General features: G+C 42.6%; 1 protein-coding gene across 2 annotated transcripts in view; it reads right to left on the bottom strand.

Moving 5' to 3' along the window:
- Positions 1-5,918: 5,918 nt before the first annotated feature.
- The window catches only part of XDH (xanthine dehydrogenase), a 51,780-nt gene continuing 30,948 nt past the window's right edge, over positions 5,919-26,750 (bottom strand). For both annotated transcript variants that reach the window (XM_027712936.2, XM_027712937.2), the window contains exons 20-37: positions 26,389-26,508; positions 24,716-24,812; positions 22,711-22,835; positions 21,883-22,016; positions 20,346-20,433; positions 19,624-19,710; positions 17,917-18,108; positions 17,283-17,428; positions 16,606-16,687; positions 15,935-16,030; positions 15,099-15,227; positions 13,976-14,050; positions 13,103-13,155; positions 11,969-12,083; positions 11,250-11,315; positions 9,346-9,534; positions 8,075-8,242; positions 5,919-7,331 (exon numbers count right to left, since the gene is read on the bottom strand). In XM_027712936.2, the coding sequence (XP_027568737.2) occupies positions 7,281-7,331; positions 8,075-8,242; positions 9,346-9,534; positions 11,250-11,315; positions 11,969-12,083; positions 13,103-13,155; positions 13,976-14,050; positions 15,099-15,227; positions 15,935-16,030; positions 16,606-16,687; positions 17,283-17,428; positions 17,917-18,108; positions 19,624-19,710; positions 20,346-20,433; positions 21,883-22,016; positions 22,711-22,835; positions 24,716-24,812; positions 26,389-26,508 (2,013 nt within the window). In that variant the 3' untranslated portion in view covers positions 5,919-7,280. The remainder of the gene's footprint in view (positions 7,332-8,074; positions 8,243-9,345; positions 9,535-11,249; positions 11,316-11,968; positions 12,084-13,102; positions 13,156-13,975; positions 14,051-15,098; positions 15,228-15,934; positions 16,031-16,605; positions 16,688-17,282; positions 17,429-17,916; positions 18,109-19,623; positions 19,711-20,345; positions 20,434-21,882; positions 22,017-22,710; positions 22,836-24,715; positions 24,813-26,388; positions 26,509-26,750) is intronic.

The raw sequence follows: 26,750 nt of genomic DNA, 5'->3' as shown, positions 1-26,750 counted from the left end.
GGCAGGACCCATGGCCCAACACTTGCTTGCTCAGTCCCAGTCCCAGGACACGCTGCTCCCCACAGCAGCATTCCTCTGAGTAGTACCTCACTGAGTGCCAAAGTCAGCAGAGAACAAGGTGGATCAGGGGACCCAGGACATCTTGCCCCACCTGGCTCTGCAGAACCCTGCACAGGACTGGGGATGCAGGGCTTGTTTCTCACAGGGATCGCTGTCATCTGGCATAGCCAAGTGCTGAGGGTGGCACGAACATTGAACAAAAAGGCAGATTTTGCCTCAAAAGCTCATGTTGTAAACATAGGGCAGGAGGCACCTTTTGTGACTCAGGTTATTTCCCTGCCCTGAGCCAAGCTGCTGCCAAACAGTACTTTAACCCAGCTCTGGGTGTGTTTAAATAAACGCAGGAGGTTCCCCAACACCCTTCTTTCAGGTCCCCACCTGCTCACTAGCACAGTGTTCAACAGCCAGCGCTACCACAGCACCCCAGAAATGCGTTTCCTTCCCCGCCTTGTCGTCTCAGCTGCCCTGGGCATCGCTGCTTTCCTGACCTGGAGGCTGCTGTGGACCCCGGCTAATGGCCAAGGAGGTAAGGCCTGGGCACCGTGTGGGTTCTGCATATCTGGAAGCATTTCTGTGCCATGGGGGAAATAACCTGGAGCTTCTTTTGGAGGTTCTTGGCGGGCAAATGCCTACAGGACATAAAACACTCTTTGCACAGTGTTTGTGGAGAAAGCACTTACTGTGGAGCCCTGCAGCTTTATGTCCTTAGTGGGGTCACTGATCTCGGGTGTGGTGGGGAAAACAGGTGTCAGGCTGCTGGAGATAACTACCAAAACCTTTGCTGGGAAGGGCAAAACGCTTTTGGGAAGGCAGGAAGGAGCAGGAGCAGGGACTTCTGTGACTATTGCATTTCATGCCTAAAAAATGCATCCCTCTCTTTCAGTCCCCATCATTCCAGGGCAAAGTCATTACTAGATTTTGCAGACATTGTCATTCTGGGGCTGGACAACTCAAAGAGCAGCCCAGGTTAGCTGCAGGCACCAGCCACGTTTCTTCCTGTGTTCCTGGTGTCCTTTGCCCAATTTTAACTGGGCAACAGCCTCTTCCCTGTACAACAGCCTCCCCAAATCAGTGGGAAATATTTAACTTCCCAAGGACCCAGGAGAAACCACCAAACTAAGTGTCTCACCAGGGCTGCCAAATGCCTGCACTGAGCAGATGAGGCAGATGTGCTGCTGCTAAAAAGATAAAGTAACAAGGCAGGCATTAATCTTCCACATTCTAACCCACTATGGCCTCTTCACATCAAAAATAAGAAGATAAAAGGAAAGAACAAAGTTGAAATCTGAGAAATTAAGCTGACTCTCATAAAGGCTTTGTATTTGCTTTTGCCTTTTATATTTGCGTTGTTGTTGTCTCACTTCTATTTGCCTTTTGCTTTTTATTTGCTTTTACCTTTTTATCTACAAGAGAAAAATTTACATATGGAAGTGATACAAGAAGTTACATCATTTGGATCCCTAAATCACCCCAAGCCATTAAGAATCATCCCTTGCTTTCAAATATATTTGGTAGCTGATGTTAACATATTAACAGACACAAAAGAGTTTGCAGGACATCGTGTATTTGTCAGTCTCTCAGAATATTTCTGACTCTTTGGTAAACTCAACTCAGTTATGATCATTTGAAAGCAAGGACATAGAACGAAAAATTATGATTTAGTGGAGAATGGGCCCTTGACACCAAGTTATGGTCAAGATTAGTCTTCAGACATGGCGATTTGGGGAAAGTGGGGTCTGGGTGTACATAATTTCACATGTTCATGGAGACAGAAACCCACATCCCAGCAGAGCCAAGCTCTTTGCCAGGTAGGGCTCATCTCCCCTCTCCTACCCATCTTCTTTATTTATGATACATCTTTTCCACAGTGAAATAACTGGAAAAAATAGTGCCACAGCATCCTGTGCTGGGGGGGCTGACTCAGGGCAGAGGTCCACTATGGGCTTTCCTCACCCCCATCTTCACATGGTGTTTCCCAGGTGACCTGGCCCCCAAGGCAGAGGAGGGCTTCACTTTGACACTGGACACCTTCCTTCACGTTCAGCAGCTCCGGAAGAAGAGACTGAGAGCTTTCTGCAGCCAATCACGCAAAGTCACCATGCTGCCGAGGAGCCAGCAGGAGAGAGCTTACCTGCTCTCAAATCTGAGGGTAAGCACCAAGCTGGACTTCCTCTACTGCCAAGTGCCATCAATGGGAATTGAGGAATGGCAGCAGCTTTTGGAGAAGCTAGAGAAGAAAAACATGACTCTCCCAATGTTGCTTCCCTACCATTGGCGTCACACTAAGGAGACACAGCTGAGCAGGTTCAACCAGACAGAGATAGAGGCCATGTTAGGGTCTTACACTAAAGTGCTGTTTGTCAGGGACCCTTTCCACAGGCTGATTGCCACATTCCTGCAAGGCATGGGCAGCAGCCCATCCTTCAGCAGCTTTGTTCAGGATGTTTTAGCCAGTGGAACACACAACACCAGTGTGGCTTGGAAACCACTCGTCAGCCTCTGCCTGCCCTGTCTCATCCAGTACGACTACGTGGTGATGTTTGGCTTCCACGAGCAGGAGCTGGGCCACCTGCTACGGCGGGCTGGGCTGCCTGTGGACAGCCTCCTCCCCAAGTTCACCGACACCCAAGTGCTGTGGACCTACAGGTGGTTATCAGAGCAGATGTTCAGTGAGCTGTCTGCCCAACAGAAGAAGAAACTTTCTCGCTTCTACCGCTGGGACCTTTCTGCTTTCCCATTTTCTAGCAGTTTTCTGTCAGACTCCTTCAGCACTCCAGAGACCTGGTAGAAACAGCCCATCTGGAGGGACTGTTTCAGAGAGCATTAATCCAAAAGGAAGCACTTCAAGATACTGACAGGCCTTTGCTTCGCAGCTGCCTGCAGCGTAGTTGTCCAAGTCACAGCTCCAAAAGGTACGTCAGAGAGCTGAGACAGACCACTGCCAGGGATGGGATATCAAGGCTCTTCATGTGGTTGAATTGTATTTAAACACGACAAGAGCAGGCACTAGGGAAACTTGTGGCTCTAGGCTTGGAAAACTGCATGAACTGAACAGTGGAGCAGCTCTCAGCAAACCCAGCATCTTGGGTTAGAGTGGGTCGGACCTGCTGCAAACCACAGCAGCATCACACATGCTCTCCCCTGCACTGACATTTTGTATTCTGGGCTCCCTTTTGGGCCAAGAGGTTTGGCAATGGCTTCTTTGTGATAAGTCTCCCTACGCAGATACAAGAAGTGTTCCCAAAGGAGCACGTCATCCGGAGTCTCCTTCTCCCTACTCTGCTTAAGTAGGTGAGATAGGACACAGGGTGGTACACCCTCCTGGAGAATCACTGGTGATGTTCCCAATCTTTTCATGCTCACAAAAGATCGGGCCTGGCCCATCATTTAGTCTTATCTGTTCTGTGTGAACTGTTCCTGTTTTACAATCTCACATCTCCTATGTGTTTAGGCTCAAGAGGGCCTTGAGGATGGCACATGATGCTTGCTCCATTCACAAGTTTTGAGTTTGGCTCCCCCTGTTACAGGGCAGACTCAAATGGGCCAAGGCCGACACTGAGACAAGGATAGTTCAGTCTGCACCAGGTACCAGCCACACCATGCAGAAAAACCACCTTCCAAATTGTCTCAGCAGCTGATGGGCCCTGTGGAGGTGGCTAGAAGCATCAGGATGCATCACTGTGCTGCTGTGGAAAACAGTGGGGCTACTGTAAGCTCCTGCTGGCAAAGAAGCACAAGGACTGACTCTGCTTTCGTTCGGACTTGACTGCCAGTGTGTCCGGATGGAGGCCCAGGCTCTCCAGCTGGCTCATCTGTTTCGTCTGGCTGAGTAGCCTGGAGCAACCACCCGCCATCTCCCAGCCTTGGTCACTGAGCTGATCTGACTCATAGCCTCCAGGAAGGCTCCATGTTTGCCAAACACCAAGGATGAGCTGAAGTTGTCCAGCTTTCAAAACATGGCAGACTTTTACCATAGCATACTGGTCTCCAGAATATTTAGCAGCTTTATTTTGCATTGTTGTGACATTCACAGAGAATTCCTCATACATTCATGTAACGAGGACACCAATTTGACAATGCTCATTAAAGAATGATAGTGAAAACTTTTGATTAGAACTGACCTAAAACAGTTACCAAAAACTTGCCCTCCCTCTCACATCCCTCACAATTAATAGCACTAAGACATCAGATCAGCAGGCCTCCTTTCATCCTCCCACAAAATCTCCAGGTACAACGTTTACAAGTTAAGTACCACTACTCTGCGCAATACTTTACAGTCTAGCAAGATGGCATAGTTCCTCTTCTGAGTACACAATCTGGGAAGGAGAGAAGCAGCAAATTTCCAATTATATGTAATGAAATTAGAGTCTTGCATCCATGCTGTATTTCACCGGAAAGTACTAGAAAAGGAACATTTTTCTCTTTGTAAGTAACTTTCCCTTCAGTGACTACCACGCAGCAAGACGTGTGTGAAGAGATGTGACACAGCACCTGGCAGAGGACAGGGCCGTGCGCTCACGGCAGGAGAGCTGCTCTCCGACAGCTTTGTAGTGTAGAGCACACCTTAATTTGGGAATCCTGTAGCAGGACCTTCTCTTCCTGCCAGGCCTCTACAGCACATCTCAGTCCTTTCCTAAGTTCCAGAGGAAAGCAATGTATGAAATGTTAAGACATTTAGAGGTGACATGAAAATCTCAGCTTCATGTTCCTTAGAGTCCCTGTCTCACCCTTTTCCCTACACCCTCAAAACCAGTTTCTGTAATTACTTTGCAACCCTGATTTTATACCATTACCCTCCCCGAGTGTTTGATATAAATTACATTCAACTCCAGTGCACCCCAAAAGGAAGGAGTTTCCTCCCTCCATCAGATTGTTGCTGGGCAAGGGTAACAAAAGGGCTCTGAACTGGGGTGGGCTTGAGGGCAAGGACTGGTGCCTGGGAAAGAGTGGCTCACTGATGCAGCAGGAAAACAGCGGCTCTACAGTCCAAGATCTGCACTGAACAGCCTGCTCTGACCACTGCCTGTACGCAGAACTTGGTAAATACAATTGCAACTAACTCACAAAGCAAATTGCAAAAGAAATACATCTAATCTAAAAAAATTTTACCTGACCAGGCAGCCACTGTGACTATGTGAGACACCACAAACCCTTTTTGAGATGATGAAAAAGGTGCTTCCAGAACCACAGGGAACAAAGAGCACTTATCCTGCTAGTGACATCCCAACATGTCCCAGGGCCCCCAAAGGCAGCAGGCCTCCCGTGAACACTGGCAGCTTTCCCCTGAGGTGACACTTGAAGCTCCTCAATATCACACTCTGCCTGTGTCTGCCCATGCTCTGCATTAACACACATTACTTTCCCTTTGTATTTATCATCAGCCTGGTCTGAATGAGCATGTCCAGCGATCCCATGAGGTGGAAGTCCCAGGAACAGTACTGATACCAATCTACCTTACAGACTTTGTGTTTTGTATCCCTTCATGGACATCCAAGAATGTGGATACACAGGCTCCAATTGCCATTATTGAAGACAAATTATCACATTTTCTTCTCTAAGTGGTTTTTTTCATATTGCCAACTTTCAGGAGAAAACAAAAACATGTTCTTGCCCAGTACCTCAGAGTTTAAGAAACACCAATATTGTATTTCAATTAATAAAACAATTACATAGCAAGCACAACTGGCACAAAATACTTTCTGCAACTCACATGTGCAAATTCCCTTCTTCTAAATGGTAGAACCATTGTATTGAATCTGAGAAATAAATCTACATATTTCCAAGCAATATACCCCAGAGTGCTTAAAAAAAATATTTCACACTGAACATACTTCATCCAGTCCTAAGATAGAGGCCAATTTTAAGTAGTTTGCATGTAAGCAAAATTTTATAGAAGGCAATGGAGTTACATCCTCTTGCATCATATTTTTTTGATGGCCCTAGGAGTGCAAAAACAGAAAAAGGACATTTTCATAAAGCTGTGGGCCAGAGAAACATAAAAGTTTGCAATGATGAACAATTACAAATACATGGCTGACATCATCTAGAGATAACACGATGCTGCAATGTTAAATATGACAGTGACAAAACCTGTCAAGAGGGATGCCCAGTACTAGATCCAACACAAAAAATATATTCAACCCAGACGACACTGGGTCATCACACAGTCAGCACACTTTTCAAACAAGTAGTCCCTATAGCAAAAGGTACCCATTCTCTTACATTCAGCAAAACTAAGTGTTCTCTTGAAAAGAAGGCAAGGCCATAGCATGACAGCAAGGGATTGACCCTAGAGGGCACCCAGAGTCAGCTAATCCCCAGCTGTGTCCATCCTCCTTGTGTCCCTTGCTTAGGCTGGTACAAATTTCCTTGGGAACAATGATGAGCAACTTTCTCTGTTACTCCAAGGTAGCTGATGTCCTTTCCTATTTAAAATATGGGGAAAGATATGGAGGTGTGGGACAGGAAAAGGATGTGTCAAACAAAGTAGCATCTTGATGGAAGTCCTCTTGGTATCTCTAGTTTTTATCTTTAATCAGACAAGACAAGGTAGCAGTTGAACTAAGACCTCATTAAAGCACTGGTGCAGACACAGCAACAGTCATTTAATTTGGGATGAATCAAGTTGTTGGTCACATTTTAGCGTTTTCCTCTGAAACACTTCTGTTACACAGGAAAGATGACCTCTGTTAGCTAACATTAAAAGTCCTCCTCATCTTCCTCTAGCATATATCTGGCTTTTTGTCCAGAGGGGACACAGTAGAGTCCAGCCCTCAGTGCCTCTTAGGCCTTCCCCCATCTCAGTGAGAGGACTGTATGTCTGGGCTCAACACATTAAAGTCCTTCTTGGCACAGCATAACTAAGTGGTCCATCTTTCCCCACAGTAGGAAAAAAAAGAAACAACCACCCTGCCATTTCACACTGGCTGGTAATAAGCATCATTGCAGCAATTTTATATGAAACCTGTAAGATTTTTCAATTACACCTGGATAACATCACCTTCCACTTTATCTTCATTTGAATTTACATTGCAGCTATAATCTGCCAGCAATTCCTTCTCCTAGAGAAAACAGTGATTGGACAATTAAATGTGAAAGCTCCATGAATCCCTGGGTGAGCCACATGAACACAGGTATTTTTTTCTCCATTATAGTCCTTCTGCCTTGTGGTTCCTCTGGTGTAAGCTCAGTTTCAGCAGTTTGCTCCCCAGACTTTCCTTTTACACACGCACAGACCATGGCTTAAAGGTCCCTGGCTCAGCAGAAGGGCACTGTAAAGAGAAGAGAATAATTGGGTTGGTAACAAATGAGGATCCTGGCCAGGGTTTGGCATGTTCCTTTTGAGGTGGGTGACTTTGTGCTGGCGAAGATATGAGCTCCTGTCCCAGTCTTTCAAAACACGGAGATGTCTGTCTCATGGCACTTCTGTTGGAGGCTGGGCCTGGCTCTAGCTGAAGGCCTAATGGTCAGCTCCTGCAGAGACCTGTGACAGCACTGTGACTGAGGAGCCCATGAAGAGACAGTGGCAGGGTCAGCTTGTGAACTCCTTCAGATCAAGCTCACAGCCCCTAGGGAGAGTCCTGTGGCCATGACATTCAGGAGAAAGGTGTATTTTCAGTAACCCTTTCCTCTCCCTCCTTCCCTGAAAGACACCCCTAGATCACAGAGTGGCCCTAACCATGTCAGCGGAGAGAGATGATAGTCAGGAGCATCAGGACAAGCAGTCAGTGATTTATTCTACAAACAACACTTGGAGGATCGAGGGATGGACTGCAACTCCAATGACAGTGTGCAGCAGCCCTTCCTGCAATGGGAACCCAGCAATGCTGGTCTTTGGATTTGTCTCTCAGTTGGCAGCATGTTAAATGAAGGATAATAACCATGAAATAAAACCATCTGCTTAAGCAGGGACACATCCTACCCTAATCCCAGCCTTGGGCCACTGTGACTACCACACCCACTCCACGTGGGGTAGGCTGGCTAGGGAGCAGACTATGGAACCAGAGGCTGTTACCATTTTGGTGAAGATGTCCACGCAAGCATTGCGGATCCTCTCCGGGGTGGCAGGGCTGTCCAGCCTGAATGGCTCAGTCAGGCCGGAGTCCTTCCTCGCTGCGTAGATGGCGTCTTTAATGGCATAAAACACCGAGGCAGACAGGAACAGAGGTGGTTCTCCCACAGCCTAGAAGACCACAAGCAAGAGTGAGACTTGCTTTCCAGATGTGAACCTCAGTCTACCAGATGTGTTCAGTGAGGAAACATGAAGCTAAAACAACCTCCAGTCTGCCAGGTGTGATCAGAGAGGAAAGACTGAGCTAAAACAACCCCCAGTTCATATAAAGAAGAAACAGTAGGAAATCACAAGGTTTCTGACACAGCAAGGCTGTTATGAAGGAAAAGGGGACTAACCCATTCTCATAGTGTTCTGAATGGTGCTAAAATTGCAGCAAAGGGAATTCAGTGATAAACTGTCTGGGCAGAGAGCATGATACTCCACCACTGGAGGTCCTTGCAAGCCAGCGGGAATGCCTCCCTCAGAGATTACACAAGTATCATTTAGTACTGAGGTCCCTGCCAACCCTTTTTTCTTAATTCTGTCATTGGCACTAATCACCCAAAAAGTTCTCCTCGTTGATGAGATGTCTTTGTGGAAGGGGAAATGGGGAAATGGGAGACTGAATGGAAGCAAACCAGGCAAATACAGATAAGGATGCTGGGTGGCCCCTCTCTGGGTGGTTCTGTTAAGTAAAACAAATTCATTGGTGCTGCTTATCCAGCCCTGCTCTGTGTAGCCCTCACTGACCGCAGTGCAAACAGCTGAAGGACACATGGATTAATAATGGACCTTTAAGGGTAACATGAGCACTGTGAAACAGTGAAGAAAGCAAAACATGAAAACAGACACAAGACCTTGGCATATGAGATCTGGGGAAATGACACTGCTGGAAACGTCCAGAGTGATGGCTCTGATGCCAGGGAAAGGCAACCAGGGAGCTGACATGTAGGGGGAGGCTGGCAGCCTCTGATACAGCAAAACTGGCTCAGCAAAGCCACTTCAATTCTGTCTAATGGACAATCAGGGCAGCAATGTGCAGGTTAATAGTTCTTCCTAACCATAAAGGATAGTGAACATATTTCTGGTAAGAAACAGGAAAAGATCCTGACCTCAAAATAAAGACAGCATAACAAGACAAATTATTTAGACACATAGAATGATTACTTTATCACACCTCAGCTTCACAGAATTATAGAGCAGTAAGAGGCCTGCAGATCTCGCCGGCGTACCTTGGATGAGTAAACTGCTTTGCTATTTGGGCAGTCACGGAGAAGAGACACGTAGAATTCTGTTGGGATGTCTCCAAATGCTGGGATTTTGTACATCCCAGGCCCTCGAGTGTACAAGTTTCCTTCAGGAGAGTAGCGCAGCTCCTCCATGGTGAAGAGCCCAAGGCCTTGGACAAACGCTCCTTCTATCTACAAACACACCCAAACAAGGTTACATTTTTTGTTGCTGTTGTTCTTCCCTGTGCAAGAACAAAAAGTGATGACATCTACTAGAGTTTTCTACCCTCCCCTTCTGACTAATATCCCTCTTTTCTTCTCTAAACCCTTGTTCCTTTTGCCAAGTACAGCTTGGCACCTTTGCACAACTCCTGTGTTCCCACACAGATGAGGCTGCATTACCCTGGCAGGTGAAGCAATTTCCAAATAGACACAAGCAGATTTTCTGTAAATGCAGGACAGGAATTTTCTGATGAAGCAAGGAGGAAAAAAAAATCAATGCTAAAATATTGATCCCTTCCCAGGTAGATTAACACTGAATGAGTTGTACTAACTGATAATTCAAAGGACAAGTAGACTAAAAGGATTAAAGATGAAATATTTGAAGACAAACTATTTTATGCTTTCTATTTCAGTATTAATGCTTTCCTAAGTGCTGTATATTCTCAGGTCACCAGAACAGACACCTGCAAAAACACCCCCATATCCGTTCAAGTGCTAAAGACTTCCTTGCATATTTTTTCTACTATAAATTTTAGGAGAAAAAAATTAAAAATTAAAAAATGAAGGGGAACAGCTATGAGAGGAGGACGTGCTTGAACAACCCTGCATGAAGCAACTCTGCTCTCTGTGCCCACTGAGATATCTGACCGTCAGACCAGTCTCAGGATTTGGCACAAGCATTCATTAACCCATCTCCACATATTGCATTCCTACACTCATGCAACATCCTTTCTCTCCTGTGCTCATAGACCCTCTGCAGTAATTCATGGAAGGACACAGGAGCTTGAGACCTCTTTGACAGGCTCCACTTAGGCTATCTTTTTGTTCCCAGATGCAAACCGACAGGCTGCAAAGACAGAAAGCCTCATTTCCTCTTGGCCACTTCCAAAAAACATCTTTTTCAGAAAAAACGTTGCTTTCAAAGAAGTTTCATTTTAGTTATAGCAGAGCTCTGCAAGTAATGCTTTCCCGTAAAGCCCAAATCCTGCAGCAGTTTCCCTGAAGTCACACCATATCAACACCTAGAGTTAACAAGGGAGCTAAGATGGCTAGATAAGCCTGTGCAAGTGTCTAATGATTCATTTCTTGGTCTATCAAACAATGCTGTGTTTATTATCTTTATTTGCTGAGAGATACTGTGATTATTACTCTATAAAATATTGAAGTAAGCTTATCCCTCACCAAGGAATTTGCAAGCTAAGTGACTGACTCAACTTCCTGTTGAGAACTCTACACAGCAGTAGCCAGAGGACAGAATCTACCATCCTAAATCGTTATTCACAGAAGAATTTTCACTGAATTAAATGGGACTTGATATTGACAGATAGGAATATAAAAATCAGGTATAGGATTTAGTCTCACATGCCACACTGTAAAAACTGATTCAACTATGGTTGAATAAGCTGGGATGAGGTTATTCAACAATATTAGTATTATGATTCATTTCTAAGGCAAGGCAGATGCTGGAAAACATCAGTGTGGTGGCAACTGGACAATATCCTGTAGCATTAATATTCAAGGCAAAAAACCCCACAAACCTCTAACAGATTATTTCCCTGCATAATTCTGTACCAACTTTAAAAGGCTGTGTTTGCAAAGGCACAACATGGAGAGGGATAATAGAGAAGCCTGAGAGTTGTGTGATTGCTTTAATGTGATGGAAACAGCAACACTATTTCACTTACCTGTCCTATATCTATGGCTGGGTTCAGACTGGTACCAACATCCATAACAATGTCTGTGCGAATGTTCTAAAGAACAGAAATAAAGGATAAATCAGCACAGTTCATTGAAACTGGTACACCATGGTCTTGTGTGAGGAGGAGTAATGTATCCAAACACTATCCCACACTCGGAGAGCCTTCGTAAATCTATCTCAGCTGAACTCTTCATACTGACTTTTAATCTGAGTTCGGCCCAAAAGTAAATCAAAGGAATTCACTGCACTTTTCCCCAGAGATCCAATGGACCCAATTTATATTAGTTCCAAGCTACAAGTATCACTGGTCTGTACCTGAGCATAACCAACTAGGTCAGATTTTGACGATTTTTTTTCTCTTTCTTTCTTTCTAAAAGTCTTCAGGGCTATTTTTAATGATTAACTCATTCCACTATGCTTCTGTTCATTTGTACTAACACAGTGCTGCTATCTCTTACTTAAGCAAATCCAATAACTTTTGCAATCATTCATTAAGCCTTCTAAAATCCCCACAGGGTAGATAATTATTGTTTTATTATACTTTACAGATTGTTGCACTGTGGAACAGAGGAGTTAAGAAATTTACTGAAGGTCACAGCAGACCAATGGCAGAGCCAGGAACAGGCTCACACCCAGTATTTGCTCTAGTTGCACATGATCGTTTCCTTCACCAAAACAGAGCTATTTCACTGCTGACCCCCTCACCTTGTGGTCACCTGTCAGACAATCTATTTCAACCTCAGAGCAAGCAACGCCATAACTGAAGTAGGAGAATGGTTTCCCTTCATTCTTTTCAAAGTCGTAACCAACGTCAGGAATTCTTGATACAAAGAGAAACAAAACTGCATTTCATTCCATGAACAAAACAAATACAACCACACTGCAACTTATCAAAATCCTTATTCACTTCTGTTTCACTCCTTCCATCAAGTCCATGCAGAAATGAAAAGTGTAAACAACTATAAATAGAAACCTGCTAAAGCTGCTTTGTATTCCAAAACCTGATCAAAACTATCAAACTATTTTAGCCATCTTTATTTTCCCATGAATCTTGGGGCTTTTCATGACTACAGTAAACCCATTCTCACCAATGCTGTAGTAAACCCTTTGCTTTTAGTGTACAGCTGAACATTTCTTGGAGGCCATTAAGTTTCAGAGCATAAACAAGCTGAACCAGAGACTGGATTAGAGCAAGTAATTATTTTAAGCACAGTTCATGGCAAACTTATACTTTATCTGAAAACTGGTTTATTAAAATACTGACAAGTCACTTGATTAAGAGAAAAAATACATTTCAGAGATGCAACAGGAATGAGCTCATAGTGTATTTTAGTCCTAAATATGTTCTTCTCAAAACTTTGTTTAGTTATTTTTGTCAGCCCCTCTGCCTTAAAGGTGATGGATCTCTGTTTTCCTCCAGCAGTAAAGCTGACTAGGAGAAGTCCCTCATTTCAGAACTACACAGGAACCAACAAGAGTTTGAAGTGGGAGAACGAAATTGGAAACACTGGTATCTGCTCATTCCACAAAAATCAGGATACCACTCCAGCCAACTGTCCTCAAGGACAACCCTTCCCCCTTCTTATCCTGTATGACAGTTCTAGTGCCACAGTAAGTCACAAGGCAGACACAGAGCAGAGCCCCAGGCAAAGCTCTGATTTCTCCCCAGCCAGGAGAGTGTCAACGTCAGCTTAACATTTCTAGGTAGGAGAGGGAATGCAACCCTAAGTTAGAGCAGCAACAGGGGGATAGGGGCTGTAAATCCTCCCAGAATTTCCCTGGATGCAATCCATGCAATCAGGTAAGAGCTGTGCCTCTGCAGTGTGAATTTTCACTCACCTGTAAAACCCTGTGGCCGACAGGCTAATACAGCTCTGGTAGGCGGCTACAATCTGGCAAAGTGAACAAAACAATAATTGTACAACCAGTCCCTGCAAAATAGCTGCCCAAAAACATTTCCAGGGGACCTCAAGTAGAAGGTGTCCAGTGACAGGTAACTGTCACGCTACTCAACACCAGCACGGCCAAGGAAAACATCATGATTGCAGCTGCTTCCTCAAACAGCCCCATCAGCACCTACCAAGGGCAGAACTTGACCACTTACAAAGGTTAAGACTTGCTTTTGTTTGTTCGGCTCTCAGCTACAGGTTAGACCTCTAGCCTCAGAGACAAAAGGTTAAATTGACAAGTCACCTTGACTTCAGTGAGGCTAAAGGAAATTCTATCCTGTCTTCCAAATTCCAGAGTCAAAACTCCTCTGATGAAGAGCAGAGCATGGATCTGAAAATGGCCCGAGAGCCTTACAGCCCACCAATCTCTTCTCATTGAGGGTACAGAGATATTGCAGCCAAGGAGCACTGCAGGGGGTGAATGGCAGCTCAACAGTCATCTTTGTCACAGAATCCCTTCATTAAAAATGAGGTTTCCTTCTGTACAAGACTGTAGCCTGACTAGAAAGGTATATATATAACCACTCAAAACTTTTATTTGATGAAGTCCATCAGAAGCAGGTCCCAGAATTTGGAGAACTCTCAGTGTTAAAGTCATAGCTGATGGGGATGACCTCTTGCAAGGTTTGTTTACTTGGAAACCCCTGCCAGGTTTCTGGTTAGTTGTCTTTGTTCAGGTCTATGCTAGCAAGATGCAGAAGGCCTGAAGGATACACCTGCACACATGGTTTGCCAATTAAAACTATCTCTAACAACAGCTTACCCAGTCTTCCCAGGATCCTTTGGGATTAGACTGTTTGATCGGCTCCAGTCTTTTTAAGATAGTTTGACACGCATTCTAGAAACAAAGAGAGAGAGAAGAAGTATATTAATATTTGAAAAGCCAACTTAAAGTATTAAGAGTCCTATAGGAGTTTCAAAGAACTTTCTATTTAAATCAATATTGCCCTTACCACTTCAGCATATCATAAAAAGGAACAAAGTTCACTAACAGATGTCTTGCTCTACAGGAATAGATGCTGACTGAAAAGGATTTTAAAGGAGATCAGCTGTGCTGATGGCAGAAAAGAATACCAAATCCAGCCCAGAACTTTCTGGTCCATGACACGAAATATCATAACTTTCTCTGTACCAAGTCACAGTAGGACATCTTAGCATATCTTACAAGAGAATCCTGTAACACCAAAAAAATTCCTGCCAAAATTCAACCTGCTCAGACAAGTTGTGCAGAGAATAAAAACAGCCTGATGATTTTTGGTTTGCAGGTTACATTTCCCCTTTTCTTTTAAAATGAGAATGGCCAGTACTAAATTCCTCTTTATAATGGAAAAGTCACATATCATGCAAATACATGCATTGGTAACTCCACCATGGCAGACAGTCATGACCACGCCATTGCTACAGCAGAATGTTTGCTATGAGCACATCAACTCCTGAAGGTCTTTGGTTCTGGAGCACAGGTCACAAACCAGCTGCTATTAATACATGCAGCAAAATATATTTGTTATAGATTGGTTAATATATATATATAACTACCTACCTATATATAAATATAGGTAGTTATAGGTAAGACTGCATGAATTACTAAGAAGCTGACTATTTAAATAGATGCTCTGTTCCATTCATTTTGAGTAATCCCAAACACTCTATTTTAGAACTACCAAAGGACTGAAGGACAGTTTTGAACAACTTAAAAAACAATATAGTCATTCATAATCTAATATCATGTGTAGTTATAGCAGGTAAAGAAGTTATGGGGCATCCTTAGGCCAGAATTGCCTTTGGATGGTCATTTTCCTTAAGCAGCAGATAAATACACAACAACTTTTTGTGCTCTGGAGCTCTAGTTTGTAACCTGGCTACTTTAAATAACTCAGCTTCCATACATGGACAGCCATTCCATTGATGTCCGCACTGACGGACGCAGCTGTCGGGGAGGTGTTTGGGACAGTGTTTGTGCTGGTCTCACTGATGTAAATTTTAGAGGTGGGGATTCCCAGGGACCTGCTGGCAACCTGCAGAACAAAGGTAAACACTTGGTAAGCAGCGCTTCTTATACATGAGCATTACCATTGATTGCTTACACTGCCAGGACCCACACTGCAACCTCTCTCCCATCATAAATTTCATTTTTCCTGAAGGCTCAGTTGCTTCAGTGACTGAGTGCTAGGCATTATTAACATTGTTAAGTTTGCACTGCACACACTGAATGTGTGTGAGTACACACACTTTTGCCAGAGTGGTAAACATTCACTTCTGTGAGACTAAGTTCTTTTCTCAACAATTATAAGAATCAGAGGATCAAGAGCCCATTAGATTTCCCTCTCATTTCCCTGCCAAAGCAGTGTTGCTCCCTCAGACCTTTTTAACTAGCATATGCAGATAAATATGTGTGCAATACGACTATTTTTTGTGTAAAATATATGTAAACTGTACTTTTATGGGGTGAAAGGAAAATACCAGAGAATCTAGACTGTAAGTATAACCTGCGTTATCTACATAAGAGTTAAGATGGTGAAGAATCTAATTCTCATACTCAATTACAATAATAGTGTGGAAATCTAGCACTGCTGCTGAAACAACGAAGAGGAATTAGTCATGATTTGTTACCCTATGCATGCACACAGAGGAAGTGTCAAGATGGCTGAGGCAATAGGGTGTAGTGAGAGTGTAATTTTCCTGGAAAGATGTCTCATTTGGTTAAGTCCAAACTCATCATTACCTGAATCATTTTGGTGTGAAGTCCTTGACCCATCTCAGTTCCCCCATGTGTAAGTAACACAGAGCCATCTGTATACACATGGACCAGAGCTCCAGCCTATAAAAGGAAATATTAATAATCATAAATTAACTAGTGAAGTACTTACCAGACTACAGAGAGAATTAGTTTGGAACTGGACTAAGGTTGTTCTTTGGTGTAAATGAAGCCACTAGTCTACACTTGAGGTGAGTTTGGTTTAGTCTCACAAACTCTCCAGAAGTTCCAATGACAGACATAAAAAACCTCAGTCGATATTTTCAGCTCAGAAAGCAGATGAAGTAACCAAACCTGCCCCTGTGAAACACAGATGCATCCTTCTCCTGAACTTGCTAACACCACTGACAATCCATCAAATCAGGTCAAACACAGGAGAGGTGTTTCAACTACTGAGGAAGAGGGAAGGCAGGGAAATTAACAGGGTACCGTGCAAACATAGCTACACTGGAGTGTCTTTTGGACAGTATAAACTGGTAACTGTTGTGTTGCACATTTTGGCTCAAAAAATGTGTGCTCTTTCTTAACTAATTCACTACTTTTCCAAGAAACTCCAGTTCAGTACAGATGGAGGAGGGCCTGAGAGAGGCAGCATAAATCCGTCTTCTCTAGTGAGAAGGTGAATGACACTTACAGACCTGGTTCAGAAACGGGACAGTGAAACTGATGCCAAATTTGGTAGGAATGATGCACATCCCTCTCTTCTTCCAGCGATTCTGCCTGAAAGGAAAGAACATTGATCGTATGCTCATGAGGTTTTTATCACAACTCAATACTGTACTTCCTTCCAACAGCTTAGTCATCAAAGTAGAATGTACCTGAATGCAATATGGACTGAGTCAATAGGGAATTTGTATTAAAGAATGGTTTTCTTTATGGGACACAACAAGAAGAAATTCAAACTGAAGATACTTCCCCCATGCATTATAGAAGCAGTTGTCTGGGCTATTAACTATTCAGTTGTATATACAAGCCAACTAAAAAAGACTATAGGTCAGGTCAAGCCTAAACAAACTGCCTTGATAGACATGTGAAAATCCTAGCTGGACTTAACGGAGCTCCTCTCCTTTGCTACATTTCGCTTACAAAATCATGTCATGGCAGGTCTGATTCCTGCCTTATTTATGCCACCAGTTCACTGATAAATGTTTCCTCCAACAGTGAGCAAGCATGAAGGAATTTCAAAAAGAGAAACTTTAAGAAGTCACTCAGCAAATATAAGATCTGACTTCACATCACTCAAATTGCTAAGAGAACTTCAGAAATGAGTAGGCAACAGGTGCACGCAGCAACAAGACAGGTCCAGAACACTTACTTGTTGAATTCTTCGATTAGTTTCTTCCTGGCGTGATAGCTAGAGCTTGACAAACATTCATCCCAGCATCTTCGTAGAGTAAATCCCTCCAGCTTCTGGTTAAAATGAGTTAGGTCTCCTTCGTTATAGAGGTTGAGCTTCCGCACCTTCCCAAAGAACATATAAAGGACATGTCAAGTTTAACGCTTCAGACAAGGTCTTTTTAATGGAGGAGATCAAAGGCATGTTGGTTCCTAGTTTTACTTCTCCGATTATTCTACAAAACAGAATTAACAGGCATATATCTGTTTACGAGAAAACAGAAACTAAAACATTAAGGCTGGGAAATTTCAGAGAGATCGGGATTTAAGCACATTATTAGTAAGATTAGGGTACCTACTGCCTTTGGACTTTTTTTTTTAATATCTATCCTTAAAGCAGATGTTACACAATTGAGGCTACCATGGAATTTAACTAAGCAGGAGATAATCGGTCCTATAATGTGTCTGCCATACAAAATAGTTTGAAATCCTGCTAGGAGCTTAGCAAAAATGAAGCAAAAGTTCTTATGCTTTAAAATATTATGTGGCTGCGTCCAGTTCTCAGAGCTTGTTCAAAGGCAGCACCACCCTGAAACATGTGAATGGATCTGTACCTCCTCAGGTGGCAGGTTACACTTCCGAGCAAGGTCGCTCATCCAGCACTCAGCAATCATCATTCCTTGGGGCCCTCCAAAGCCACGGAAGGCTGTGTTGGAAGGCAGGTTGGTCTTGCAAATAGTCCCCACGCTGCTGACATTGGGGATGTTGTAGGAGTTATCCAAATGTAACAGGGCTCTGTCCATAACCTGGTGAAGAAAAGGAATGGAGGTGACACATTTTACACGAATCAGACTTCTCACTAGCTGCCAAAACCAGACTGGAAAGCTCTGAAGCTAATTTATAACAACCAGCACTTTTTCTTGCACCCTGTAGTTCTGCTGTCTACACAGCTGGAAGAGCACTGAAGTGCAGCAAGTACTGCCTCCCATGTGCAATGGAGTGTCAAGTGGTATCCTCCTGAAGGACAGGACAATATGTACAGCTCTCTGTTGACACCTATGACTTTGGGACAGATTGAGCTTCAAAGTCATTTTTGGCCCTGGGCTCATGGTGAGTCAAACAGCTACTAAATGCCATTACCCATCTGGAAGAAAGAGAATTTTCTTTTAATTATACTGAGTAATCTGTTGTTGGAAAAGAAGTCTTGCTGGTATCAACTGACTCATCAGCTGGGCTATGGCAGTAAGGGCAGCCATTTGAAATAAAGATTTTCAATAGCTACATCTGAACAGCAAGATTTTGAGAGCTTTGTCCTCTATTTGTTCACAGTGGGAAAGGGTAGAGCTTCTTTCTGGTTTGCGTTCCCAGATTTCCCTTCCAGCAGCAGCACAGAGAGGAGTTTATACACATTTCAACCTTATTTCAACATGGAGCACTTTCCAGTTCCCTGATTCAGACACAGTCAAACAGGCAATTCACACAGATGTACTCTCAGCCAAGCCCTCAGTTTACGCGAAGACTGTCGTTCTGCTCTGCACAGCAACAGCCACATCGAATGTGGCTCTGGTAGAGAGCTGTTGCAGTTCTGTCCTATTGAAATGGATTCATTTTTGCAGAAATTTCCAAAGGCTCAGTGGGCTAGAGAAAGTGAACTAGAATAAACATGACTGACACTAGGCTCAAAAAATGTGTGCTCTTTCTTAACTAATTCACTACTTTTCCAAGAAGTTCCAGTTCAGTACAGATGGAGGAGGGCCTGAGAGAGGCAGCATAAATCTGTCTTCTATTGACTTGATCATGCACAACATGGCAGAAAAGGAGAATTTTTTGCTCTTCAGCACAAAAATTCGTGGAGATGAACTCAGAACTCAGGTCCATTTTTGTCCATAGTTCTTGCAAACCCAATGTTAGGCTTAGCCAGTCATTAACAAGTTTGTTGATTTAGGCACTGTGCCCTGATTAACCCATTGACTGGGATGTTTCTTATTCCAAGGAATTATCTTTCCCCAGAGCTGGGGAACTGTCAGTCATCTTGCATTATGCAACAAGTTTTCCATCACAGCCCTCTGTAATGCAAACCAAACATTCTTGACTCTTTTGCTCAATCCAAGTTGTTCAGCATCAGTAAGAATTACGTGGCACATGACAAGGCAGGTCAGTTGGCTCAGAGAGCCATTGTAGAAGCTCCAAACCCCCTTCAAAGTCTGTTTTCAGTCATAGCATGTGCAAGCAGTGCTGTAAACAACAACTCTGAAATCAGAGCAAAAGGTCACACAAAGAAATGCCTTCTGCCTAGTTAACCATCAGAAAATTTTACTTACACCGCGAGAGAGGTCTACAGAGTTGCCCCCATTGCAGTAGTATGACACCTCCAGACTCTTGACTTTCCCATTCTTCATGAAACCAACCTGTCAAGAGAGTCTCCTTAGTAATCAGTTTTCTACAAAATGTTCCATTTCCTACTTCCCTCCAAAAACTGAATGGACCTCATACAGCCAAAAGGCTGACTGTCCTCCCTGATGGAGCACAGGACAAGCACAGGCAGCAACTGAGGAAGTTCCCCAGCAAAGGGTCCATGCACGTATCTCAAACTTGTTCCAGAGAACTCTTCTAAATTAGGTGCTGGCCTCTTGTCACAGTCACAACTGCCTTAACAGGTTTTTGCTTTGAAAAGCAGCAACAGTTGGATGGGCATTGAAGAGGAAAGGAAGTTAATAGAGCAAATCACCACATGATACTGTAAAGGAATGGGTGAGCATCGATGAGCAATGCGACTTTGTCAACAGGGGCAAAGTCTTGTTTGCAAGGAAGAGAGAATTATTTATGCCAAGGTCACAAGAAGAGAACTATCCAGGTCAAAATAACTTCTGCAGGACTTTGACAGGAAAATTGCTGTAACACACCTGACCTGATCCACTTGCAGCAGGGAAGATCAGCAGTGAAAGAACCACAGCAGCTACATTTTTCACAATATCTTACTAGTCTCTGATGTTTCAGGGGACAACACTGAGACAACATGCATTCTTTTCATATGTTTGCACACCTTGTACCTCCCCAGGAAGGGATGTCTCCCACCACTTATCAGCATGTCCTCATCTCGATCCAGCATGCACCTCACTGCACGGCCAGTTCTGTTAAAGGAGACATTTATTAGGCAAAGCCTGAAATGCACAGCACAGTTCCTACAGAACAAGACTCTCCTCTTTGTCTTTTTAGCATGGCAATGGAGAGTTAAGAGTAAACTGCTTGGTTTATATATCTTCCTCTTAAGAAAATGGCAAGATTGAGTATAAAACCCCCTAAAATTAAGATCTCAGAAGTTGGAGTCTGCTCATGAAAACTCTTGCAAAGATCCTTGTATTAAAAAGAAGGATAATTTCTTACAGAGGCAGATGCTAATAACTGAGCAATCATTGTTTTCCAGACTATTTCTCAAGACACTCTTTTGGCTTTGAAAAAGAGGATGCCATAGGAATTATATAATAATGTGAAGTAAAGTACTAACTAGCCTTCAATGTGACCTTATTTTATGTTTGCTTATTTGTTATCCAAGGAGGAAAACAATAAGGAGAGTGGGAGTTGCTCTTTATTGTCTAACAATTTTGCCTTTCCAGTGCCTCTCTTCAGGTTGTAAAAACACCTAGGGAATGTCATAGATGTTATTTTGCAACCTCCAGGATATCAAACAGTGGTTTGGCTGGCAGAGATAAAGGAAATAAAAGAATGCAAATGTATTACTGATTAATTAGAGAAAGCAGGTGGTTTGCTCAGAACAGAAGTAAAGAACTTCATTTTGGCTATTCTCCTCCAAAGGTATTTTGTCAAAATTGCTGCTGTGTTGCAAGATCCCTCTAGCATTGCCAGCAAGGTTCATGGTCACCTCCAAGGGCAATACTGGGAAGGGCAGCACTACAGCACTACACACAGCACAAATGTCATATTAGAGGTCCTATTCACTCACAACCACAGAAACTTGCACAGTTAAAGATGAGCTAAGACCAAAACTCCAGAAACCAGAAGCATATTTCTAATCTATTCTTCACAAATTGTTACAGTCTATGTTCATTCCCTGAGCTTTTAGGGGTTTGAAAAGTGTGGGTTCCAAGGCCTGCCACTTTTCCTAGAGAAAAATCCAAAGAGGGAGTTTGCAGAAGAGCAGAGAAACAGTGGTGAAAGGGTGGTGTAGTAGAGTTTTGAACAAGGAAGAGAGTCTCATTCCACTATTATATGAAGCAATAAGCATGGCTATTGCTGGATTTTGAAATTTGTTTGGGATGAAGTGAAAGGGAGAGGCAGATAATTTGAGATACAAGTGTTTTCAGAGATCACCAAAGGAATAGCAGAGTAAGGGGGGTTTTCCCCTTTCCTATTAAAAGCTGACATTCCCACTTGAGCTTATTACCCCTGAGTAGGTTCAATCCCTCCTACCAACTAAGAGCCTTTGGGAAATATCAAACTTGCTATAAGCCGTACAAGACATGAAGAGTCTTGAAGGTGCTTCAGTGTAAATGGTGCTCCAGAAAGAGGCAGGCTGGGACAGTCTGAAAGAAAAAAGTCCTGTCCCCCACACCCAAACTTACTTGAAGGCTGCAACAGCCACTACAGTTGTCAAGATAGTACTCCTAGTCTCTTTTCCTCCAAATCCTCCTCCCATTCTTTTCACTCGAACCACAACACGATTCGAAGGGACTCCCAATGCATTAGCAGTAAACTCCTAAAGAAAAACAGAACAGCAGAACGTGTAGGAAGCTGAGCTGGTGTTAAGAACTAGATACCAACACTTTGCCTTTCTGAAACCATTTCAACAGTGCAAATATTCTGTCTCATTCCTGGTCCTATGGTCCGCTAATTGGATTTGATGCAATTGGAACCAATAAGACCAGCATTTCGTCTCTGAGGTGGGAAGGCACAGTGCTGCAGCAGGCAGGAAGAGACTGGCATGGTATGAGGCAGTCAAGACATAGATCTCATTTAGCACTGAGTTTGACATCTGTACCACTCTGTCCTTTCTTTCGCTCTATTATGAGACCTTTGGACATTCCACAGCACTGGTGCCCTATCCCACAGAAAGGGAGAGTTGGTGTATAGAGTCAGTGTTTACACCACCTCTCTTTCTCACATGTCATTCAACCATCATGCCTACTGACCAGTTGGCTCTCTCTGCAGAAAGGGTTAAGCATGTAATCCCCCTTGCAAAAGACATGTTGCCAACAGAAACATGTCTGTCACTTGGAAGCAGACTCAGGACACCAGTAGGATGCATATGGACTTTAGATCCCATACCCAACTCTGAGCCTATGTGGTGGTTTTTTTATTGAACAAGATAGGAGCTACTAAAAGCCAACAATTTATCTAGTCTGAAACTGAGAAACATGTGCCTTTTAGGTAGCAGGTTAATGAGACAGTACCTGTGTCTTCATTGGATTTTGAGTTGACACAAAGAGTTCCATCTCACCATCTTCTCCCTTTGGCACAGCCAGAGTACAGTGAGTTTCCAGATAGAAATGCTCCTGGCCACCAAGGTACATCTCTCCTAGAAAATTGAAACAAATGCCCCAGAGACAGGGCATCCCTGGTGTTACAGGGTGTCTCCCATCATGTGCTGTCTGCTATCTACTGCCTTTTTGACATGTGCTAAATGACAGCCTGTTCCACTGCCCACAACTGGATACTAGTAGCTCTAAAACTGGCAATTCTGGTTTGACATTTAAAAAGCAAAATGGAAAACAAAACAAAACAACCCACAAACAAACGAAAAAAAATCAACCACAAACACATCAACTTTCTAGAAATCTTCATTCTAAAACACAAGTGGGTGGCATTTCAGGACTGCCCTGATAACATCACTGAGATTAAGGATAAAAATAAATCAAGTACAATCTAGCTGAGCAGATCAAATACAAGGTTACAGACTTTGAAACAGAGGAACCAAAATAGAAACCCAAAATGCCTTAAAATGATCTCTCTGGGAATCAATATCACTGCATGGGGCTCTTTCCCAGGACATACTACCTGGCAGTGCTAAGGGTGCAATATCCGGTTATGCTACACACCATTAAATGTCAGAATCGACCTTCTTTCTCAGTCATGGCTCTGGCATATTCAACTGGCATGAAAATTAATATTCACAGCAGTTCTCACAATCCTGTTTCTCTTTTCTTTTTGTTCAAAATTCAGAAGAAACAAAATAGCTGCCTTTATTAGGTGAGAAATGTACATTTGTTGAGACAACACCTACTCTGGTATGTAGCAGGGGCCTTTCTCTTGTCTTCTTGAGGGCTCTGGCATTCACACAGTATTATAGCCTTTCAAATAAACTATTCTTTTAGCTCAGAACAATTTCTGGCTTTTCTAGCACAGCCTTTTTATTTTGTATAGAAAAGTACACTATAAGAAACTGCTAACAACAGCTTATGACACCTTGGAAGTGCCAGCACCTTTGAAGCTCGGCTGACTGCAGGAGGGGAGTCGTAGTAATGAACAGCAAAAAAACAGCGAAAGACAGACCTGAAAATGGGGTGTTTCACTTAAATAATTCCCCACTTTCCCAATGGAGGGTAAGGGGGGCATATTTCTCCGTGATCTTAGAGAATAATCCCTTCACACCAGGCTTGGTGTCTTTAACTGATTTAACTTCCCTTTCAGAGCTCTAAAAGGTATACAACACCCTCAAGAACAACACCATCAGTAAGAACATAGCTTTCCAAAAGTCTGATGTTTAAGACTTGTCCTCACAGAAGCTATTCATTGGTGATACAAACACATACAAGCAATGACATGGCTCCCACTGACTACTTCAGTTCACAGCTCTGTCACTCTCCCCTCTTAACTGACAGAGATTTTAAATCTTTATCTCCTGATAATTTCTGTGTTTACCCATGTCTCTACAGCGTCCTTGGCAGACTCCAACTAAGCAAAACCAAGCAGCACACTAAAAAAACCCTGTCCTCAAAGACAGACCAACAATCAGTGGTGAGAAAGTGCTACAGAGCAGTGCCATGTTCTTCATGATACCCACAGCCACAGGCAAATCTCATTTTCCTAAGATACAGTTGTATACCAGATTAATTGGCTGTCTGTAAGATTTAGACAAGACTATGTCTGGACAGGAGAAAGCTCCTGTATGGAAACATTTCAGAAAAAAAAAATCACTTTGTAGAATATTTGCTTAAGAAAAATGTGTCCTTACATTGGAAGAAAGTGTTTACAGGGGCACAGCTCAGAGCATCCAAGTCTATTTGAAACTGGATTAAATCTTGCATGAACTATTTGTATGTAAGATTGAAACTTTATATAAAATTAATTTAGTCCTGCAAGCCTTACTTTCAATGTTATATGCATAAAAAGGAGGGTGATGACTTCTTTTCACACAAACTATCCTATTTTAAAAGCAGTATTAATGCTTATTCTCACCTTCCAAAATGTGATCAGATTCTTCAAATCCTTTCTTCACATCTCCCTTATTAATCCTCTTTATAGACTTAAAAAAGGATTGTCTCTCAATAGCTTCCTAGGAAACAGAATGATACAATGATATTCTAGTGTAAGAGGAGTGAAATCAGACTTCCTCTGACTGAAGAAGAAATATCCAACATAAAAAGCACAAGAACTTATCAGATACTAACTATGGTAATAGTCAAAAGAGACTTGACTAAAAGCAGTACAAAATAACTTTTGGCAACATGGCAGTTTCACAATGAATACCATAATTGGACAATCTTAGATTGCTCCTCGTGACCCATTTTACATTACGGACACAGGACCTCAAGGTCTGTAGCCATAGGAGCTGTAATTTACAACTTATATTGACTGTGTGACCCAAAAGCTGGGGGAAAGGAAAATAAGGAAAAAAAGAAAAGAGAAAGAAAAAAAAAGAAAATGAGAGAAAGAGAAAACTGAGTCTCTCAGATAAGATGAGAACTTCTGCAGAAATAGTTCACTTCTGAGATAATATACAATAATCTTTCTTGGACATGTTTTACAAAGGCATTTTTCTTTTGACAAAACTGAAGCTTTCCATAACAAAAAAAAAAAAAAAAAAAAAAAAAACAGAGAATGATTGAATAACAAAACCAAAAAAAAAATCAGCACATTTTTGGCTCCACTCTTATCTTCCCTGGTTGAATAAACAACTGGAAGCCTCAGAAAAGGAAAAGTTCTCACACATTGTTTGTGAATCCAGAAATCATACAAACAACCCAAAATCTCTGTCCTCAGATGGTAGTACCAAAGTCTGTCCAAGACAATGCACAGACTCTGTATTTGCATGAATACAATTCACATTACAAAACACATGGTACGAAATACTATCAAAAAAAATTAGCTAGAATCCCGTGGTTCTAATTGGTCCACAATAAGAATGGCTTCATACCTTTTTTTTCTCAATTCTAGATATGAATGCTGTATAGATATTATAATTTGTCTTTACTGTCTCAAGGAAATCTTGTCAACAAATCTTCTAGTTGAAAAAAAAAACCCATGAAATTATCACAAATTGTTGACATGAATTTCTTCAGTTTTGAGAAAAGCCATTTAAGGGTTGTGTCCATAAAGTCAGTGGAAATGTTCGCAGTGGGGAATGAACTCCTGAAAATTAATTTCATGAGCTTAGAAACTAGACAAGTGATCTGCAGAAATCTCACAGAAATAGTGCAGTGACAGGACTGGAAAAGACATTTTCACACCCTATTATTGACTGCTATAAATGAAGGAGTGAAGAATGAATGGATATCAATGAAGCCAGCAGGGTTGGAGAATATTAAAAGCAAGGATCTGTGAGTAAGAATGTACACTACAGTAACCTTGTTAATTCAAACAAATTTGTGCTGATCACAATCTATCTACCCAAGTTTGGTTTATTTGTTTCAGCTTTAAATAACACAAAATGACTTAATGTACTCTAAATCAGTGGGACGTCAAAGATGTGTCTTCTTTATATTTAAATACATAAATTATTCTTTCTGTCCATATCGTGTTGCACCCGCAAAGACAAACAAAACATGTGGTTAAATAACCGCAAGCGTGAGAACAGAACTAGACATCGGGGGTCCCAAGCCAACTGCAGATGCAGAACTGAGCCATCTTACCTGAATTGTGACAATAGGTTTAAGTTCTTCATACTTAATCTTCACAGCTTTTGCTGCTCTTCTGGAATGTTCCTGTGTGTCTGCAAGGACTGCACCGATGATATGACCAACACAAGTGACCTACAGGCAAGATGAGGACACACCATGATTTGGTGTGGATATATGCAGTAACTGAGAGGCTCATTTATCGATTCCTTTTGTGTAGATTTTTATCTGTTCTTTCAGAACAGTCTAGTTAAAACAAGTCCAGGGAAAACAATCATAAACAAATTTGGAGAGCAACTGAATGAGGGAGCCTGCTCCAGTTGGCTGCAGCTTAGAGAAGAATCATGCAGATAACACAAAGGAGAGAGGCACAGGGC

This window comes from Pipra filicauda, unplaced genomic scaffold (assembly GCF_003945595.2).
Source record: "Pipra filicauda isolate LSUMZ 115617 unplaced genomic scaffold, ASM394559v2 scaffold143_size2779998_pilon, whole genome shotgun sequence".
Classification (NCBI taxonomy): Eukaryota; Metazoa; Chordata; class Aves; order Passeriformes; family Pipridae; genus Pipra; species Pipra filicauda.
This window is presented reverse-complemented; position numbering and strand designations above follow the sequence as displayed.